We start from the raw sequence: 18,536 nt of genomic DNA, 5'->3' as shown, positions 1-18,536 counted from the left end.
AGAAATGCATTGAAGTATTTTGTGTGCTTCCATGTGCAAGGCAGTGTGTAAATTCTTTTGTAGATAAACACATCAATTTTAAAGTCACACTTTTCCACCAGCTCACAGCTGAACAGTAATCTAAGAAAACAGTCAAGTCACTGGGGCAATGAGTCACTGATATACTGCTTCACTATTCCGTCTGTCACAGATCAACCAGGCTCCCAAACTAGCCAATCACAGCGAACACCATCACCGGAATTCTAATGAAGCACACCTGCACACAATCTGAAACTCATCACTCCTCACCATAAAGCCACACACCTCACTGCACTCAAATGTCCGGTCTCGTTTCTACGAAGTGGACTCCTGTATGCCATCTCAGTGGCCTACCTACCTACCTACCTACCTACCTACCTACCTACCTACCTACCTACCTACCTACCTACCTACCTACCTACCTACCTACCTACCTACCTACCTACCTCCCTCCCTCCCTCCCGTGATCTCTCCAAGCGTTGTGTTTGTCCGTCTCCTGGTTCTTCAGTCAAGAAAGCTGTCTTCAAACAGTGAGGTGTGTGGTCATCTCTTCGTCCACGAGTTCTTGTCAAGACAAGTCAGTCAAGTTATTCACTTCATCCGAAGTATATCTGCATTCCATACTCACCGTCTCATCATCCGTTGAATTGCTCTGCTGTCAATAAATATCCCTACTTTGTATTAATCCTTTGTGTGAAGTCTGCTTCCCTAACACGTCTGTTTATTTGTACTTTGACTAAGGCTCTTAGCAGTACAAATATTCTACTGAAGTCCAAAAATGGTGTGAATTACAGCTTACTTTATGAATGTGCAAAGTGCCTTATTCCTTTTCTGGAATAATCATGCAAATGTTTTTTGTTTCCCAAACCCCCCCGATTCAATTACTATTTTTTTTCTTTCTAAGACTGTGGAGGTCTGTGGTTGGTTGGTTTATATGTTTGTTTGTGGTGAGAACGAGTTTCTGGAAATCAGGTTATGCGAAACAATTAAAAAAAAGTTGTTAAACCCATAAGATGCATTTTTAAACTTCTTTATTCAATGCTAGTCTCACCCACAGAGCACATGGCTTCAGCTCCCTTGCACTGTATGATCATATTTCATATGATGCCTAAACTTGACCGTTTCTCAAACGAAATTTCCTAAATTTGATGGCAGCACTGGTGAAATGCACTGAGGGTTGGGAGTGCAGTAAACTCCACTCTGCATGTGGCAAATGGCCCAGCGCTGTAGGTTGTGAATTATTAAAGACAACATGTTGCAGCAGAGCTGAGGAAAAGCATTGTTGTGATAGCCAGCGTCCCCTAACTTGACTGCTACATGAGGTCGAGGAATTTGCATTGGAATTGGCGATTAAATCCTTTGCATACACACAGACTAATGTTAAATTCACGTATGTGGGATGACTTAGTCACTATCCTGACACTAAGGTATTAAGAGCATGTTTATGTATTGATATTTGCTTAGGCCTATTGACTTTTTTAAAGTGACGCTTTCTGCAGTGCTCTTAAAATTGATTTCAAATAGATTACAGTAGAATTAGTGAGACACTGGCTATTGATTTACCCAGTCAGTTATAAATATGCTGGATTTCCACTGCAGAAAATGGATTGAAGATTCTTCCTTTCATAACAAATTAGCTGTACTGCACCACAAATAAAGCATTGAAAAGAGAATCCTGGGACAACCGGTGACATCTCAAGTCACAACCTTAAATAAACAATGAAGCTTTGACGTATATTTGTGACAGTTCAAAGCTTTTAAAGTGTTCTTCCTTTAGAAATCTGATCAACAGGAAGCAGCAAATTCTACATTCTGTTTCGCTGACGTCTCTGTCCTCCTTTGAAATTCATAGCACATACAGTCTTACAAGAGGACGACATCCTCAGTCAGTTCGGCTCCTCTGAGACAAGGATTAGTGTGATGAAAAGCAGGACCGGTGGCCATTATCAGCCCGAAGCTCTCAGAGAGGGGTACTCCCACCATTCCTCATTCATTACAAAGAGGAATTTAAAATGTTGTTGTCATTGAGTTCGTACAGTAGGCCTATGTGTTTGTTTCGGAGCAATTAAAATCACATTTTAATAGTTTATTGACCAGTGTAGGATTATTGTTTTTGAAATTATATAAAATTAACAATCTAATTAAAGGAACAGTCCTCCCCAAAAATGAAAATAGTATCATCATTTACACATATGCACATATGAACAAATTTTGAAGAATGACCTTTTTCATTTTTCCATGCAGTTACAATTAATAGATATATTGATTTAATGGGGTTTAGTGCCACAAAAAACTAAAGTGCCACAAAAGTATAATATGATCATACAAGTGTTGTCCATACAATTCAAGTGCTATATTTCAAGTCTTTCAAAGTCATTTGATAGGTTTGTGTGATGAACAGACTGTAATTTAAATCTTCATTCACATCTTAAAGGGATAGTTCACTCAAAAATTAAAATTCTGTCATGAATTACTTACCCTCATGTCATTCCAAACCTGTAAGACCTTCGTTCATCTTCAGAACACATATCAAGATATTTTCCAGAGCTCTCTGACCCTCCTATAGACAGCAATCATTCTTACACGAGCAAGGTCCAGAAACGTAGTAAGGACATCATTAAAATAATCTATGTGACATCAGTGGTTCAACTGTAATTTTACGAAGCTACGAGAATACTTTTTGTGTGCAAAAAAACAAATTATAATTTTTTTATAATTTGTTTTTTTTGCACACAAAAAGTAAATGTGGTGTATAGAGCCAAAAATGTTAGAATTGTGTCTATGTCCCAATATTTATGGACCTGACTGTATAAAGCACCAAACACACAGAAGACACATTCAAAACAGTGCGAATTTGTGTAAGCTGTGTGGGGAAATCATTCAAATCATTCGAAATTCCTATTTACCCTTTCGAAAAGACCTGCCACCCTTCATTACCATTGCTACGTCTGACAAGCCTTGCCGCTCTCATGCCACACGTTCTCACGCAGTGAAAAATACATCGTGGCGCAAAGTGGACACTGACAACACGCTGACAGACAAAACAGAGCAGGCTACTTCTGGTATGAAATAAATCTCATCTTTCAAATTTTGTAAGAAATTCAAACAATAAATAACATTTTGTGGCTTTTTAATGTGTCATGCCTCAGTTCAAGTGGCACGTGAACTGATTATCTCTTCCTCTTTACTAGTTATAGCATGAAATAAACATGAATGAACATCAGAAGGTATCTTGTTTCATGCACGGAAATACGTCAATATATACAATTCTTCAAGTTTAAGTTCACCGATGTTAATCTACTCTCCTGTCTGATTTGAGTGTTGGACAAAATGGCGGATTCAACATTGTGATTGGTCAGATTGCCTGTCAATCAAACTCCCTGCAAAGGGTGAATTGCAAGGATTCCCATTGAAATGATTGGTTTCCACCCTCGAAAATTCTGAAAACAATGCCAAATGTGAACTCACCTTTCTAAATAAATTGGTAAAATCATTGCATCACTGACGTTTCTGTTAGAAAACCTGTGATTTCCCTTAGAACTGCACTAGTGTTTTGATTGGACTGGACCAACCTGTAATATATATATATATATATATATATATATACTATACTATATACTATTTGAGCATTTAAAACAACTTTTATGAGACATTTCTTGTTTGATATTGTTGCTGATTTGTGATGTTATTTAAATGTGAGGAAGGTATTTTTGGGAATTTCACTATTTCCCCCATTCAATAAGATAAGAGTTGATCTTGCCTGAAATAGCTATCCAGAGACATTGTAAACAGAGCTGCTGCGTGAACTGAGATTCCTTGAAAGGGCCTTTGGACCATACACTCGAGACAACAATCTCCCTCTCTCTTCTCTGTTTCTTCCTCTACAGCTTTTCTCCTGTTAATACGTGTCTTGTGTCTTATTAGCAAACCCCCAACAGGGAGTTTTCGTTTTGTGTTCCGACTTGGAAACTTTAAGTATGCAGAAATTTCCCCAATTCAGACATGCTGTTTGTCAAAAGATCTGGACCAACCTACACTTTCCACCTCCGGTTTCCACCTGAGCCTTAAGTAAACAAATACGGTAAACAAATCAAAGTATATTGACACCTGAACAGCACAGCTATGTGCTTATTGAACATTTCAAAACCATGTATTTACATCAACAGAAAAATACATTTTTCTTGTTAATACTAATATGGATGTAATGCAGGACTGGAGACATTCACACTGATTTTGACCTACTTCTTCAGGCATGTTTCCTCTGCTGTAACTACACTCACTGAGTTCTTTGATCATCACATTCCTTCCTATGTGCTCAGTTTTTTGGCGGAATATTTCATATGCATATAGGCCAGGAAGAATGTGGATGTTATCTTTTCCAGATAGACCTGTACTTTTTTAGCTGCTTATATTGGCAAGTTCACAAAATCTATAGTTCATAGTTATTAAGAATGTAAGCTTGTTCGTTCTAGTATTATGACCCCTCAGCCACAATTGTGGGCCCTTTGTTGGTCTGCTAAATGCTGAAATTCAAGGGATCTAGATGTACTTGTTTTGCTGTGCAACTAGTAGTGTTTTTCTTTCCTTTTTGCCACATTTTTATTGATCGAGAGAGTTGAGAAATAAAATGAAGAGAGAGAATGTGATAGAAACACGATCTGGGCCAAACTTGAACTAAACCACTGATGAACACTTCTACTGACTTGTTGGATATTATATATTACAATGCATCAACATTTGTTATAGGCTCAGAAGAGTCCTCAGTTGTTTTATCATTTGATTTAATAGACAAAAAAATATTTTGTTTTTCATACATAACAACAGCTCCCGAGTAGCTTTGTTCTGTTTCAAGGGCAGTGTGGGAAATCATGCAATGTGCAGCACCTCTGTTGCTATGACACATGGTGGTTGAGTCTGTCTTTAAAGTTGGAGATCAATAGAACGGTGAGAGTTCTCCACTCAAGAGGGGGGCAGCAAATAGAGCCTCTCAAATGCAAACTCACGCTTGGTAAAATGGAGAGCCTCATATCTCTACAGCTTTGTCAAAAAAGTCAAAACACAGTGGGCAGCCTTTTTCAATTCACATTTTAATAGATGCAAATAGAGGGGTGAGTTGACTGTGCATTCTGTTACGGATAAATTAACATATGATTTGACAATTGCACTTCCATCTGATTACAACGGCTGACATTGTACAACAGACCTGTGCTTTGAGCTCAACATGTACAGGAGGCATTTTCTCTCTGTGTGAAACTCACTGATGTTTCATAAATGTAACAATCTCACCAGACTTTCCAAAAGCAATTTGTCTGTTGCCCTCTGTTGACTGTCTATGATTTGGTCTGTCCTAAAGACATGCTGTTTTATTCCATTTTTTATGTTTTCTAGATTTTCAGTTACAGCTTTTAGGTTTATATTATATAATATTATATTACTATTTTATAATTGTTTGTTTTTGATGTGAAATACATTTTTGTGTGACGCGTTTTCCTTAAACATAATGTGGAATAGAATAGAATAGAATAATACATATTATATAATACAGACAATATTTACATGGAAATAGGCTGCTCAGAAAAATTAAAAGTATTGTCATTGTACCATTTCCAACAACAATGGTAATACTGTTATTTTTATGTCATTTTAATGTTTTGTTACCAAACATTAACTCAGAATAATAGACATAGTATAGTTCAGAAACAGTTTAACATCCATCAGACGCTTCTTTACATTAGTCAGTGCTGTAAAGGGATGTACTGTGCATTATTTACGCGTTGTGACTTAATATGTGACGCTGGACCACAAAACCAGTCATAAGTGTCAATTCTTCGAAATTGAGATTTCTACATCATCTGAAAGCTGAATAAATACGCTTTCCATTTATGTATGGATATGATGTTAGGATCGGACAATATTTGGCTGAGATTCAACTATTTGAAAATCTGAAATCTGAGGGTGCAAAAAAATAAAAATACTGAGAAAATCACCTTTAAAGTTGTCCAAATGAAGTTCTTAGCTATGCATATTACTGATCAAAAATTAAGTTTTGACATATTTACAGTAGGAAATTCACTAAATATCTTCATGGAACATGATCTTTACTTATAATCCTAATGATTTTTGGCATAAAAGAAAAATGGATCATTTTGACCCATACAATGTATTTTTGGCTATTGCTACAAATATTCCCCCGGCGACTTAAGACTGGTTTTGTGTTCAGGGGTCACATATATAAATACATTAATATATAAATGTCTTTCTCTCTTTTTTCTCTGTTGTTTTGTTTTCCCCCAATAGCTGTATCCTTCATGAGACACAGTGCCTCAGCTTTTGGATTTGCCGTAAGTATAATCTTCAGTGTTAATGAACTACATTTTATTTTTAGGCAGATTTTCTGGAAAGGTGTGCATTTATTAATGCTTAATGTTCAGTTGTCAAGCTATGTGTAAATATTATTTAAATGGTGTCCGTGTTAAGCATATCCCAACACCTAATGTAGGATATGAGGGATGGTTGCTAATGACAATGGGAAAAAAATAAAACAAGCTGCTTAACAGGATATTTTTTATGATCCAGGTTTTGTTTTTGATTTATTACGTTTACATTCATTACACTCTTGTGCTCAAGGCAGCTTTGGGAGTGTTTCATTAGAATAAATATATCACTGGACCTAAGTTTGTGACATGGTGAGATGTAATGAGCATTATTTCTATAGCACTGATGAATCACTGTTGTTTTTCAGTTTGACGCGATATTAGATGTTCTTTCCTCCATTATAGTGCTGTGGCGCTATAGCAACGCTGCAGCAGTGCACTCTGCCCATAGAGAATACATGTAAGTAAACAAAAGACAAGCTGTCTGTGGTATGTAGGGCACTGCATAGTACAAAAAAATCTGCAGCAAAACACTAAAAAGGATGAATAATGCTTCCTCTGTGACCAACACTCAAAAAAATACACTCCAAACATTTTAAAATATAAGTCAACATTTCAGTGTCAGTGCTATTTTTAGTGAAGCTAGTGCATTTGGGATTGCGGTGGAGCATGGTAGAACACACAATCTATTCTCTTTCGACTAGATCCTACCAACATTCAGTGCGACATGTTTTAAGTCTAAACATGTTCGATTTATCAGGTTTGTTGAGTGATCTGCCTTGTTTCTGGCTTTCACCTTGACTGTCTCAATTGAAGATGTATTACGTTGATAAAGGCCTGTGCTGCTTGGTTTCATCCTCAGTCTGTGGAGGTTTGTGAATCTCATTTTTCTGGTCGATGTGTCAGAAAAGGAGATTTATAGTGCAATGCTAGAGAGGAATTGCAGGTCTCTGCAGGTGTACCGGTGGCCGCTTGTCATACAGAGAATCTGAACGTGTATTGTGGGCACTTTCATATTTTCAGAGTGGATCAGGTTTCTGCAGGTTTACTATAAAAAGTTGAAGCATTTGTAAGTCAATTGAGGCCAGTGTTCCCCAGGTGCACCTTTGTGAAACTGTCAGTGTTGCTTCAACCTTGAATCAACATCAGCTACAAAAAATATACAAAGTATAGAAGAGGTATAATATATACCCTACCATTAAAACAGTTAAAACAGTGGTAACACTTTAGTTTAGGGACCAATTCTCACTATTAACTAGTTGCTTATTAGCATGCGTATTACTTGTATACAGGCTGTTTATTATTCTACATTCCAAAACTTAGCAATTACCTTACTATCTATTAATAAGCAGTAAATAGGAGTTTATTGAGGCAAAAGCCATAGTTCATAACTTGTTAATAGTAAGAATTAGAGCTTAAAAATCAGTGTGACCAAAGCAGTAATACTGTAAAATGTTATCACAATTTAAAATGACTGTGATATGAATATGTTTTAAAATGTAGTTTATTTCTGTGCTAAAAAATCTGATTTTTTTTTGGCATCATTACTCCAGTCTTCGTTGTCACATGATCCTGATTTGGAGTTCAAGAAACATTTCAATTATTATTATTATTAATATTGAAAAGTTTATACCATGATGTGTTTTTTTTCAGGATTCTTTGATGAATAGAAAGTTCAAAAGAACATCATTTATTTTAAATGCAAATCTTTTGTAACTTTATAAATGTATTTACTGTCACTTTTAATAATTGAATGCATCTCTGCTGAATATTAATATCTTTAAAACAAATCTTACTGACCCCAAACATTTGAACGATAAAGTAACTCAAATCATATAAACTCAAAACATATAAACTAATTCAAGGTTTAATTAAATGTATTATTTTATCGGCATATTTTTTCTGGTTTTCTCTATCAACAGCGCATGTGTTATCCTGGGAGTGATTTTCATCTTGTCTTCTTTGTGTATTTTGGGGAAGGCCATCCATGATCTGGCCACCAAACTTCTTCCTGAAGTGGTGAGTTCATTGGCAGTGTGTCATATTTATCATTTTAAGATTAATGTTCCTACATTGAATATAATAGATGGTGAGTTTGACAAATAAATGGAATACAATCATCTTCACACATTAAAAAAATCAAATGATACATTGTTAACTTAAGGACCTTGTTCTACCTTTTTTGACCCTTAAAAATGACTTTAGGTTACCCGACAAAGTCTTTCTAACACTGCAGTGTTTCATCTCACTGCCAGTTGTGGATTTTTCCAACAGTCACAGCTAACAGCTGTTATGAGTGTGTCAAGGCAGGAAGGCGCTGAGACAACGGAGATTTCGATGGTGATAATATTTAATTAAAAAAAACTCAGGACATAAGGTAATACACACTTCAATATAACTATGACTAAGATCGGACAAAACTGCAACAAAACTGAATGCTTATAAGGAACAGGAAACAAAGGAGTAAATGAGATGATTAATACTAAACAGGTGAAAAGAATAAACGATGATGAACTTAACTAGAACCGGAAACCCCAAATAAGGAAAAACAGGAACTAAACATAAACCAACACGTGACAGATATCGCCCCCCTCCCGGAAGGTGCGTCCCGCACCGTAATATACACATAGGGGGGGCGGGTGCCCTGGAGGCTGGAGCAGGGCCAGGACAGGGAGGAGACACAGGAAGCCTCCAGGGCGGGACAGGAGACTTGGGGAGCCATGGCGGGACTGGAGACTCGGGAGGCCATGGCGGGACAGGAGACTCGGGACACCATGGCGGGACAGGAGACTCGGGAGGCCATGGCGGGACAGGAGACTAAACAGAAACCAACACGTGACAACAGCAGTGTGTTCAGTCTTTATCCATTAATTAATTAAAGACTGGCACCACTCCAAATAGCTGCAGGATAATCATTTCAATAATGATAATCATCTCTTTTACACCGCTGATAAATCTCTGAGCACTGATACATCCCTACTGTGACATTACTGAACATTATTTTTATGATCCACTACCAACAAAATGTTAACTGATATCCAGGTCTGGAGACTTGCAGTTATCGGTTCATCACGAAATGCTGTCTCTGTTTATGCTGAGTGAGGAAACATAAGGAGGGGAAAAAGAATAACAGATGGAAAAAATGGCTATACTAAAAAAATAATTAAAAAGAATAATGACAACCAAAACTATATATTTTCCCCTTTGTTTGCCATTGACAGCCTAAAGGCACCTCTCTAATCAAAGAAAATCTAAATGTAAATCAGTGTTTAGTGTTTATTTTTTCTGGCTGGGAAATAGCAGTTCACACCCTTTTCATCTTCCCAGACTATAAAATGCAAATGATTCACCCAATTCATTCAAAATGTGTATTAAGCAATGAAATGCCGTGTTGCTTGGAGACGAACAGTTCTGCTTTGTCTTTATATTTTCGTTTGCAAATTGAGCAAAACAGACAACATTGTGTCTAAAATAACACAATGTTAACTTCTTACTTACTGAACTGTTGTATAAGATCAGTATCATATTTGCACTCATATTGCACTTAGCCTATCGCTCGTGTGATATTGCTTAACTATGTGATGTAAATATTAGGGCTGGTCCGAATACCATTTTCTGAGCTTGGAAGCTTCGAGAGTAATCAACACCGAATATTCGAAGCTTCGGAGGGAGGGGCTGAACATATTCTTCTCTCTAAAAAAGGCAGGAGTCTCTGTGTGTCTGTCTGTCTGTTTGCATTTTTATTATGTCGAGAAGTTGAACCGTTCATCCAATGACTTCACGCGTGGCAGGAGTGTTGCTGCGGACCCAATGGAGTGCAGTGTTGCATTTTGGTGTAATATGGACACGCAACATGTTCATCATTAATAAACTTTTAATAAACTACAGAACAGCGCGAGCCGGACGTGGCACGCTTCACGTGGGCAGAGCTTATGCTCCGAGAACGGACACTGCACTGGTGATACAAAACACACACAGGTCTGTTAAGAGCAAAACTTTTAATAAGGTAGCCCAGTGCTTAATTTGTAAATTGAGAGGTCCCGAAATAAATGGGGGTAACGGATCCGACATTTGATTAGAGGAGGGAGAGGCTCTTTAGTGATTGAAAGCGTGCATCAGTAGCTTTTCACCAGTTGCTTTGAATATAGCATGTAGGTTAGATGAGTGAATAAATCCACACAAAATATCAGATTAAATCAGTCATTTGAAAACAGCGTGAGTGATTCTCTTCTCTATTTCACTCTCAAAGCGGCTTCACATCGGCGCATCTCGTCTGCACTATAAGAGCTACTGCACACTAGAGGTCTTCACGGGTCCAAAAAGCCTTCTTAATCCACTCATTCCAGCTGTAAAAGTCTACTTGCTGTTATGGTCGGTGACGGATGACTAATGCAACTTCGCAGGTTTTTTTTGTTTGTTTGTTTGTTTGTTTTTCATCTCGAGTCAACTTCGACTGTTGCGTTTAACCTACAATAACTTTTTGTTGGTTGTAATAAAGACTCGGAGCAATTTTTTTTTTTTTGCAAAAAAACAAACAAAAACAAAAAACGCACAAAACAAGAAGTGCTTTACACTTGCGTGCGTTTTCGATAACAGGTGTCTCTTCAGTTTTGTTTCAGCTTTTTTTTCACATATCACTCATGAAGGAATCCACGATCACTGTCCGCTTGCAGTAGCCTAGGCCTACTACATTAACTCCGCACGCGCTCTGCTTCTTGCGGCTGAGGTAACATGTTTTTTTTCACCATATTTCCCGCTCACACTTTTCTCATCCTAATTTTACAAACTTTAAGTTACGCATGCTGACTGACTCTGATCACTGCCGGGTGCGGTATTCTCCGATCGACTCGGGTATTACCCAACAAACACAGAACGTTCCTCTAACGTTCCCGTATGGTTCCCATTTGGTTATTTTTTTGGGAACCAAATAAGAACGTTCTAGGAACGTTCCCTGTAGGTTGTTTTTTAAATAACCTAAAGAGAACCTTCCCAGAACGTTCCTTGCAGGTTATTTTTAGGTTTAATTTTTATAACCTAAGGAGAACGCTCTGGGAACGTTCCCTGTAGGTTATTTTTAGGTTCTATTTTTATAACCTAAAGGGAACGTTCTGGGAACGTTCCCTGTAGGTTATATTTAGGTTCTATTTTTATAACCTAAAGGGAACATTCTGGGAACCAAAAACGAATGTTCCCAGAACGTTCTGGGAACCAAAAATTGTTAGCTGGGTAGCTACGTACAATGTTAAACAGACCCGGGACCCGAAGTAATAGATTGGGACCCGACCCGGACCCGGCTAACCATTTAAAATATAGACCCGAACCCGTACGGATCCCGGGTCGGGTCTTCGGGTCTCGGGTCCTCCGTGAAGACCTCTACTGCACAGTGACCCAGACTTTCGCTCGCATCTGGACCGTTGACAGAAAGAAAACGCATGCATCGCATTCGGTTTTGTGATAGCTGAGGGTCCGTTAATGTCGCGTCTTTATATATATTTATATATAGGCTATATACTTTATATATTATATAGTTCACTATTTCAAATGTATTTGTGCGGCAACTTCGGCAAGCGCGCTCATAATAGAAGCGGGCTTATATGCATGCTATAGGTCAGCACTGTTTAAACTATTTATTTATTTAAATATTCACTGTTTATTTAAACGCCATACAGCGCGAAAGGTCTGTTGCTGGTGCAGATGTTCAGCCAGGCGGACAAGTTGAGAACTGTTTCGCGGGGGATGCCAGGTGTTCGAGAAAAAAAAAAAAAAAGGATATTCGAATCTCAAAATTGAAAATCGAATGCCAACCCACCGCACAAATATTAGAATAATCGGTCCAATATTCTGGTCCAGCCCTTGTAAATATGAGAAAAAAAACTCAACAGACCTTGAATTTTAGGGACATTCTAACTACGTTCTCTTGGCTCCATAATGCAGTGAGTTGTTGCCCTGCATCATATTTGTCACCAATCAGCTGTAGCCTATGAAATGACAGGTCTGGGGTGGGGCAAGTGCGTTAAATGATTAATAATTAATTTTAACACGTTATTTTTCACCTTAATTTTTTTTATGTATGTTTTTTTATTATTACTTAAATGGCTAATTTAGTGTAAATGTACATGTAATGATAAATGATATATTGACATTTTCCACTAGACTGACATCTAAGTGTGTGTGTGTGTATGGTGTCATCACTCAACAAGTGAATGTCACCTCTTCCTTGCAAAGCTGATCTGATGTAAATATTTACTGTCATCACAGATAGTTAAATTTATTCATATATTCATTCAAGCCTTGTTTAGCCCCATAAGTGCTAATGAAAGATCACAGCAGCAGCTTTAATGATAGATTTGTGCTGGCCGGAAGCCATCGGTTCTGTCGGCCCTCTCCTGTTGCATTAGGATGGATGATTCGGAAATGGGCTTCCACCTTCTTTAATGTGCTTTTTTTCATTCTATCAGCCTGCAGTTCCACATTCATTAGACCTGGTCTCTTCTTGTCAGCACCCTTCACTGGCAAATGGCCATCACTCTGAATCTCTAAGGTGACCTTATTGAAAACTGTGTGGTCCAATTCATTCAAATTGCCAGTCTTAACTAGCCAGTCTACAGTTTAAAATATCGAAGTCTGAATTTAAACACATTTTTTGTCTCTCAGCTGTTCCTCGGAGATGAAGCTCTCTGAACAAACTGTCTTATTAGAAATGTAAGAGAAATGCTTCTGGATGTTGTGTGGGTGGAGAGCACACATTCTTAATTTGGAGAGAAAAGAGAAAAACAAAAGAGACAAAAACAGCTGTAGTTCATCTGTGATGCACCTGACAATGTCCTCAGGACTGACACGAGTCATTTATGCAGTTTTATTATTTATAATAGCTATTTTTTGTACCTTTTTGTTTTCCTTTTTGTTGGTGTTTTGTTTGGAGATCTTCACTTAATGTTTTCATGTGTCTTTGGTTTTGCATCTTGTCATGTCTTTTTATTGCGATGCCTTTGTGATCAGTTTCACTGACCATGTATGTTTAGTTTTTTCCATATATCTGATACAGACATGTTCATTTTCCACAGCTATTAGAATAGTTCTGTTAACTGTATTTAAAGCCATCATGTTTGTTGTGTAAATCAGTTTTTGTGAGTCTTATATCTAGTCTAGTCTAATCCTCTTATCATGCTTTTTCAATGAATTATTAAATATTAAGTTGGATACTTTTCACTTGTGCTTAAAATGAACCGCACTTCACCTCTGTATCGCCTCAAGAGCCGACAAGACATAACTGAAAGACCTAATGATATTGTTAATACTTTTACTTCCATAAGAGTTCAGGCTTTAATGTCTCTGTGTTGGTATTGCCTGTGCCCCCCTCCCAATTTATGATTCGACCATATGGACCCTGAATCATTTCTACTGTGAACAATTCTGCTTTCTGTCTGTTACTCTCTGTCTCTCTGCCAGGATGACTTCCTGTTCAGCGTTTCTATCGTCAGTGGCCTCATATGTGTCATTCTTGCAGTTGTCAAGTTCATGCTGGGAAGGATTTTGACCAGCAGAGCCCTAATCACTGATGGTATGACACACACACACACACACACACACACACACACACACACACACACACACATCATGAGCACGTACCATGTCACTGTTTCTAATTCAGTTCATATTATTAGCTCACAACATCATGGTGCCACCTGCCACTGTGACTACGAATATATTACAGTTTTTTTTTTTTTACAATTGCAGGAACCAATTTCTTACTACTTTGATCACTTTTTCAAAACTCTTCACATAGTGAGCACAACAGCTATCTATGTGGGCTAAACTGTGGATCATTTTTATTGCTTTGGCCCCAAATGCATTCTCTGACTACATCTTTAAAATTACATGAAATCTTTTCTCATTTTAGACACAACTAAATGCCTGTGTATCTAAAGGCCAGTTTGCATATTTAAATGCTCTGTTCAAAACTGTTAAACTTAAGTTAAATACCTAAAAATAATACAGACAACCATTTGCTACATTTCTACAGTAATACCATACTGAAATCTATTCTAAATCTATAAAAATGAAATCCTATCAAAGCAATTAGATGAAACTGAACACTTACACAGGTGTTAGTCTTTCAGTTTCAATTTGCTGGTGTTACAGACTTGATTAGAGATGTGTGAAGTGTTTTGGTAGTTTTAGTATTTTGAATGTGAAATGAACTGCTGTGCCAAGATGAAAGTTGGTTGGGAGAAAAAAATAAAAAAAAGTAAAAAAAAATAAAAAACAAGTATTGAGAAATGTTTCTTATAGGGTCATTCCGTGTCAAATGAACCAAATTTCAAAAACTTCCCTGGCTCAAATTTTTGATTTTGCTAATATTTTTTCTGAAAGAAGATAGACATGTATAGTTCTGTCAGGACCACTATCGTCAATATAGCTATAATATATACGTTTAACATACATTTTAGGTTGGGGGAATGGTTCTGTTCTGGGCAAACACTCCCTGCCCATCCACGCAGCCTAGCATGGATAGGAGCAGTGAGAGCAGAATACCCCCCCTAGGGTAACGGAACAGAACCAACATCAATGATAAATGTAGCAGATACCATTAATGTTCTACGTGATTATTTTAACAACATGATTCAGTGGTCTGACTCAATGATATATTCACTGCCAAACCCTGACTGGACGAGAGGAGGAGCTGGGGATGGAGATGGGTGATTAGTTCCTGAGCGAAGTGATAGCTGCTGAATAATGACTAAAGGGACCTTATGAAGGGAATTATGATTGGTGTCATGATCCTGTAGGTAGACGTGGATCAGCTGAGTGTCAGCTAATGCGAGCTTGACTAACGTGGCCTGCCAGAACTACCGCTATGCTCCATTTATGAAAGCCAAAATATTAAATGTCATGGATGAATATTTACTGACTAATCCACTATTTTGTAGAGGGGGGGTCAAAATGGCAATTTTCACCTGAGATTCAGAGTCAAATTACAGGGGGGTAAAAATGACTTCAGAAAGATGGCAGCATCATAATACTGCATATTTAAAGTCTTAGTAGCTGCAGAAGCTGTTAAAATGAACAAAATCCCTTCTTCCAAATATCATGGAAACTGATTCAAATATATAATCTTATGAATAGACTACAGAGAGCAAGATAATGTGCCTCTACTTGACCATTTCAGTGCATTTTTAGCGCTCAGGCGAGTATGTTCGATGCAAATATTTTGATAGAGAGAAACAAGATACAATTAAAATTAACATTATTTCTTCTTCAGACTTTGTTCTTTAAATAAAATAAGAATCAGCTGCATACAAAGTGACCAAATCTAGTTTTCGACCACTGAAAATGGGTAATTTTCAACAATCTGGACATGGAGCCTCATTGAGATCCCCATATCTCTGGGATTGAATGATGTAAGGCCTTGAAATGTAAGATTCCAAAAGAAAAAAAAATTATTAAGAACTATAATCTAAAAACATATTGCTTTCTTTAATACTTCTTGAGTTATAGACATGCAAACTTTGGAAAAATAATATTTATGGCACTCAGACAGGTATGTTAAATGCAGTTGTCCTGACAGAAGGAAACAAGATACAGCTCTAGTTTCAACTTAATTAGTTCTTCAGACATTCATCTTTAAAAGAAAAGAAGTATCATATTTTTGCAAACTGACCCACTTTTGGATTTTGACCACTGGAAATGTGTACATTTTAACGATTTACTCCTGGAGCCATATTCAAATTCCAATATCTCTGGAACTGAGCTATGTGGGGCCTTAAAAATAAAGATACCAAAAGGAAAGTTTAAGACCCAATATCTAAAAGGACATTGAAATATATTTAAAACTCCTTGAGTTACAGGCATGCAAACTTTGGAGAAAAACTAGCTGTTTCCCCATTTTTGAATAGTCACTATTGGCACATAATTCAACAAAGATGTCTAAAGTCAACAGATTTTTACTAACAGACCTACCAATCTCTGTGTAAAAGTAGCATTATGATGCTTAAGTCATTTTTACCCCCCTGTAATTTGACTCTGAATCTCAGGTGAAAATTGCCATTTTGACCCCCCCTCTACAAAATAGTGGATTAGTTAGTAAATATTCATCCATGATATTTAATATCTTGGCTTTCATAACTATACATGTCTATTTTTCTTCAGAAAAAAATAAGCAACATCAAAAATTTGAGCTGGGAAAGCGATTCAAAACAATAATAATAAATTATATTGTAATGTTTTGAATTTATATTGGAGTTTTCATTTTAATTATGGTTTAAGTAATTTTCTTGTTTTTTTTATTTGTTTTTTTTATTTAGCTTTTATTAATTTTTTATTTCAGTTTTAGTTTTAGTAATTTTAATACATAAGCTTATTTCAGGCAATATTTCTAATTTTCATCAAGTTATTATTCAACTTTTTCATTTAATTTTCAAGCTTTATTTCAATGAATGAAAATAATTAGTTAACAGTAATAACACTGCTGTTTATAAACCTTAAATGAAGGTGTCGCATGAAGATGAAATTCATAGCAACACATAAAATGTAATGCATTTATTTTTTCTAAAGGCTTTAATTCTATGGTTGGAGGCATCATGGGATTCTCCATCCTCATCAGTGCTGAGGTGTTTAAACATCATCCCAACATCTGGTACCTGGACGGAACCATTGGGGTCCTGATCGGACTCATCATTCTAGCTTATGGGGTCAAGTAAGTGTATTCACTGAGAAGATACTGATATGATATGTCATTCACACTATAATATCTCTAATATGAATCTTTCCATTCTTCATTTCTCTTGCAGGCTGTTGATCGACATGGTGCCACGAGTAAGACAAACTCGAAACTATGAGCGCTTTGAGTAACGCTGGTTCAGAAGTACAAAAAAGGATCATATGGATCCAGTTATCCCTCTCGGCTCCTGCTGCTCTCTCAACTCACATAATACCCAAATACATCCAGGAATAAAGTCTGCTGGCAGCCAATTCAGCATCATGTATTGTAGAATCACCACTCTGACCAGCTCCTGATGTCCTTTTTCACTCAGCACAATGTTTAAGCGAAGGAAGGAGGAAGAAGAATGAGCTGGTCAGTGGATCGGTGTCACTCCTGGCACTCAAGATATCATCCAGAAAGGAGTCACTGGTTTTAAACAGAGATCAGCATTTATTGGTCACATCCATGAAATTCTATTATGCCACATTTTATGTTGTTGTTTCTTAAATTATGGAGGAAGACATTGATTTATACCATATTACACTCTTTGTTTAATGAAAAATCATGTGAATGTGTATGTGAAGCCACATGATTATAATTCATTTTAGGTCAGTTTTAGAGATCATTCTGTTACAGCACATCGTCCCACCTGTTGTCCCCCAGAATGATTTAATTATATGGTATGTTTATATATTAGTGTATAATGTATATATCCTCTCAGAGCTAGAGACCAGCATCTTTTCCAGTTTAGAGGTGATACTCATTTAAATGAAGAAAGCACACAGAAATGTCCTGAATTAGGCACAACTATACTATAGGACCACAGTTCAGGGTCAGTAAAATAATTATATGAAATATCGATATTGGAAAAATAGCTTCAATATTAACAGGAAAGGCCCATAATGCATCAGTGATCTGTCATAGACATTGAGTCCTTATGAGTCAATAGTCAAAATGACTAACCAGCGCAGAAAGCAGCTTGAACTTCCTGATCATGAACCATTTCTAGCACCACAAAAATGGAAATGTTCCTAAATCTATGTACTTTTTCGCTTGTACTGCATACTGTGCAATTCAATGCAAAATATCTTTATTCATGTTTTTAGCTGCACTGTTGTATTTTTTATAGCAATCGATTAATCTGAACTTTGCTGTGCGATGATCTGCTATGTTTAACCGGTGGTTTCTGTGGCATGCTTTGCTGTGTCTATTTGCCACTTGCTATTGAATTTATCAGATATTCTTTTTGTGCCAAGACAGAATAAGATTAGAATGGCCTGAAGTATCGTCTGATGTAGAAATGATTGATTTGGGCTCCAGCAGACAGAATGAACGATTGGTGTATTATGGTGGGTTTGTGAGGCAGGGCAGCTTATTCCACAATGGAGAGCAAATCACTGGAAAAAACAGCACATTTTAGTGTCTTACTGCACTGTTTAACA

The 18,536-nt window shown here is 37.0% G+C and overlaps 1 protein-coding gene across 1 annotated transcript in view; it reads left to right on the top strand.

The window, feature by feature from the left end:
- The window catches only part of tmem163a (transmembrane protein 163a), a gene marked incomplete at both ends in the record, with an annotated part of 35,031 nt that extends 17,788 nt beyond the window's left edge, over positions 1 to 17,243 (top strand). Inside the window, 6 exons of the mRNA XM_079427218.1 lie at positions 6,316 to 6,359; positions 6,761 to 6,852; positions 8,315 to 8,411; positions 13,842 to 13,953; positions 16,947 to 17,088; positions 17,183 to 17,243. Of these exons, the coding sequence (XP_079283344.1) occupies positions 6,316 to 6,359; positions 6,761 to 6,852; positions 8,315 to 8,411; positions 13,842 to 13,953; positions 16,947 to 17,088; positions 17,183 to 17,243 (548 nt within the window). The remainder of the gene's footprint in view (positions 1 to 6,315; positions 6,360 to 6,760; positions 6,853 to 8,314; positions 8,412 to 13,841; positions 13,954 to 16,946; positions 17,089 to 17,182) is intronic.
- Positions 17,244 to 18,536: the final 1,293 nt, after the last annotated feature.

The sequence above is a fragment of the Barbus barbus genome (genome assembly GCF_936440315.1).
Source record: "Barbus barbus genome assembly, chromosome: 10".
In the NCBI taxonomy this organism is placed as follows: Eukaryota; Metazoa; Chordata; class Actinopteri; order Cypriniformes; family Cyprinidae; genus Barbus; species Barbus barbus.
This window is presented reverse-complemented; position numbering and strand designations above follow the sequence as displayed.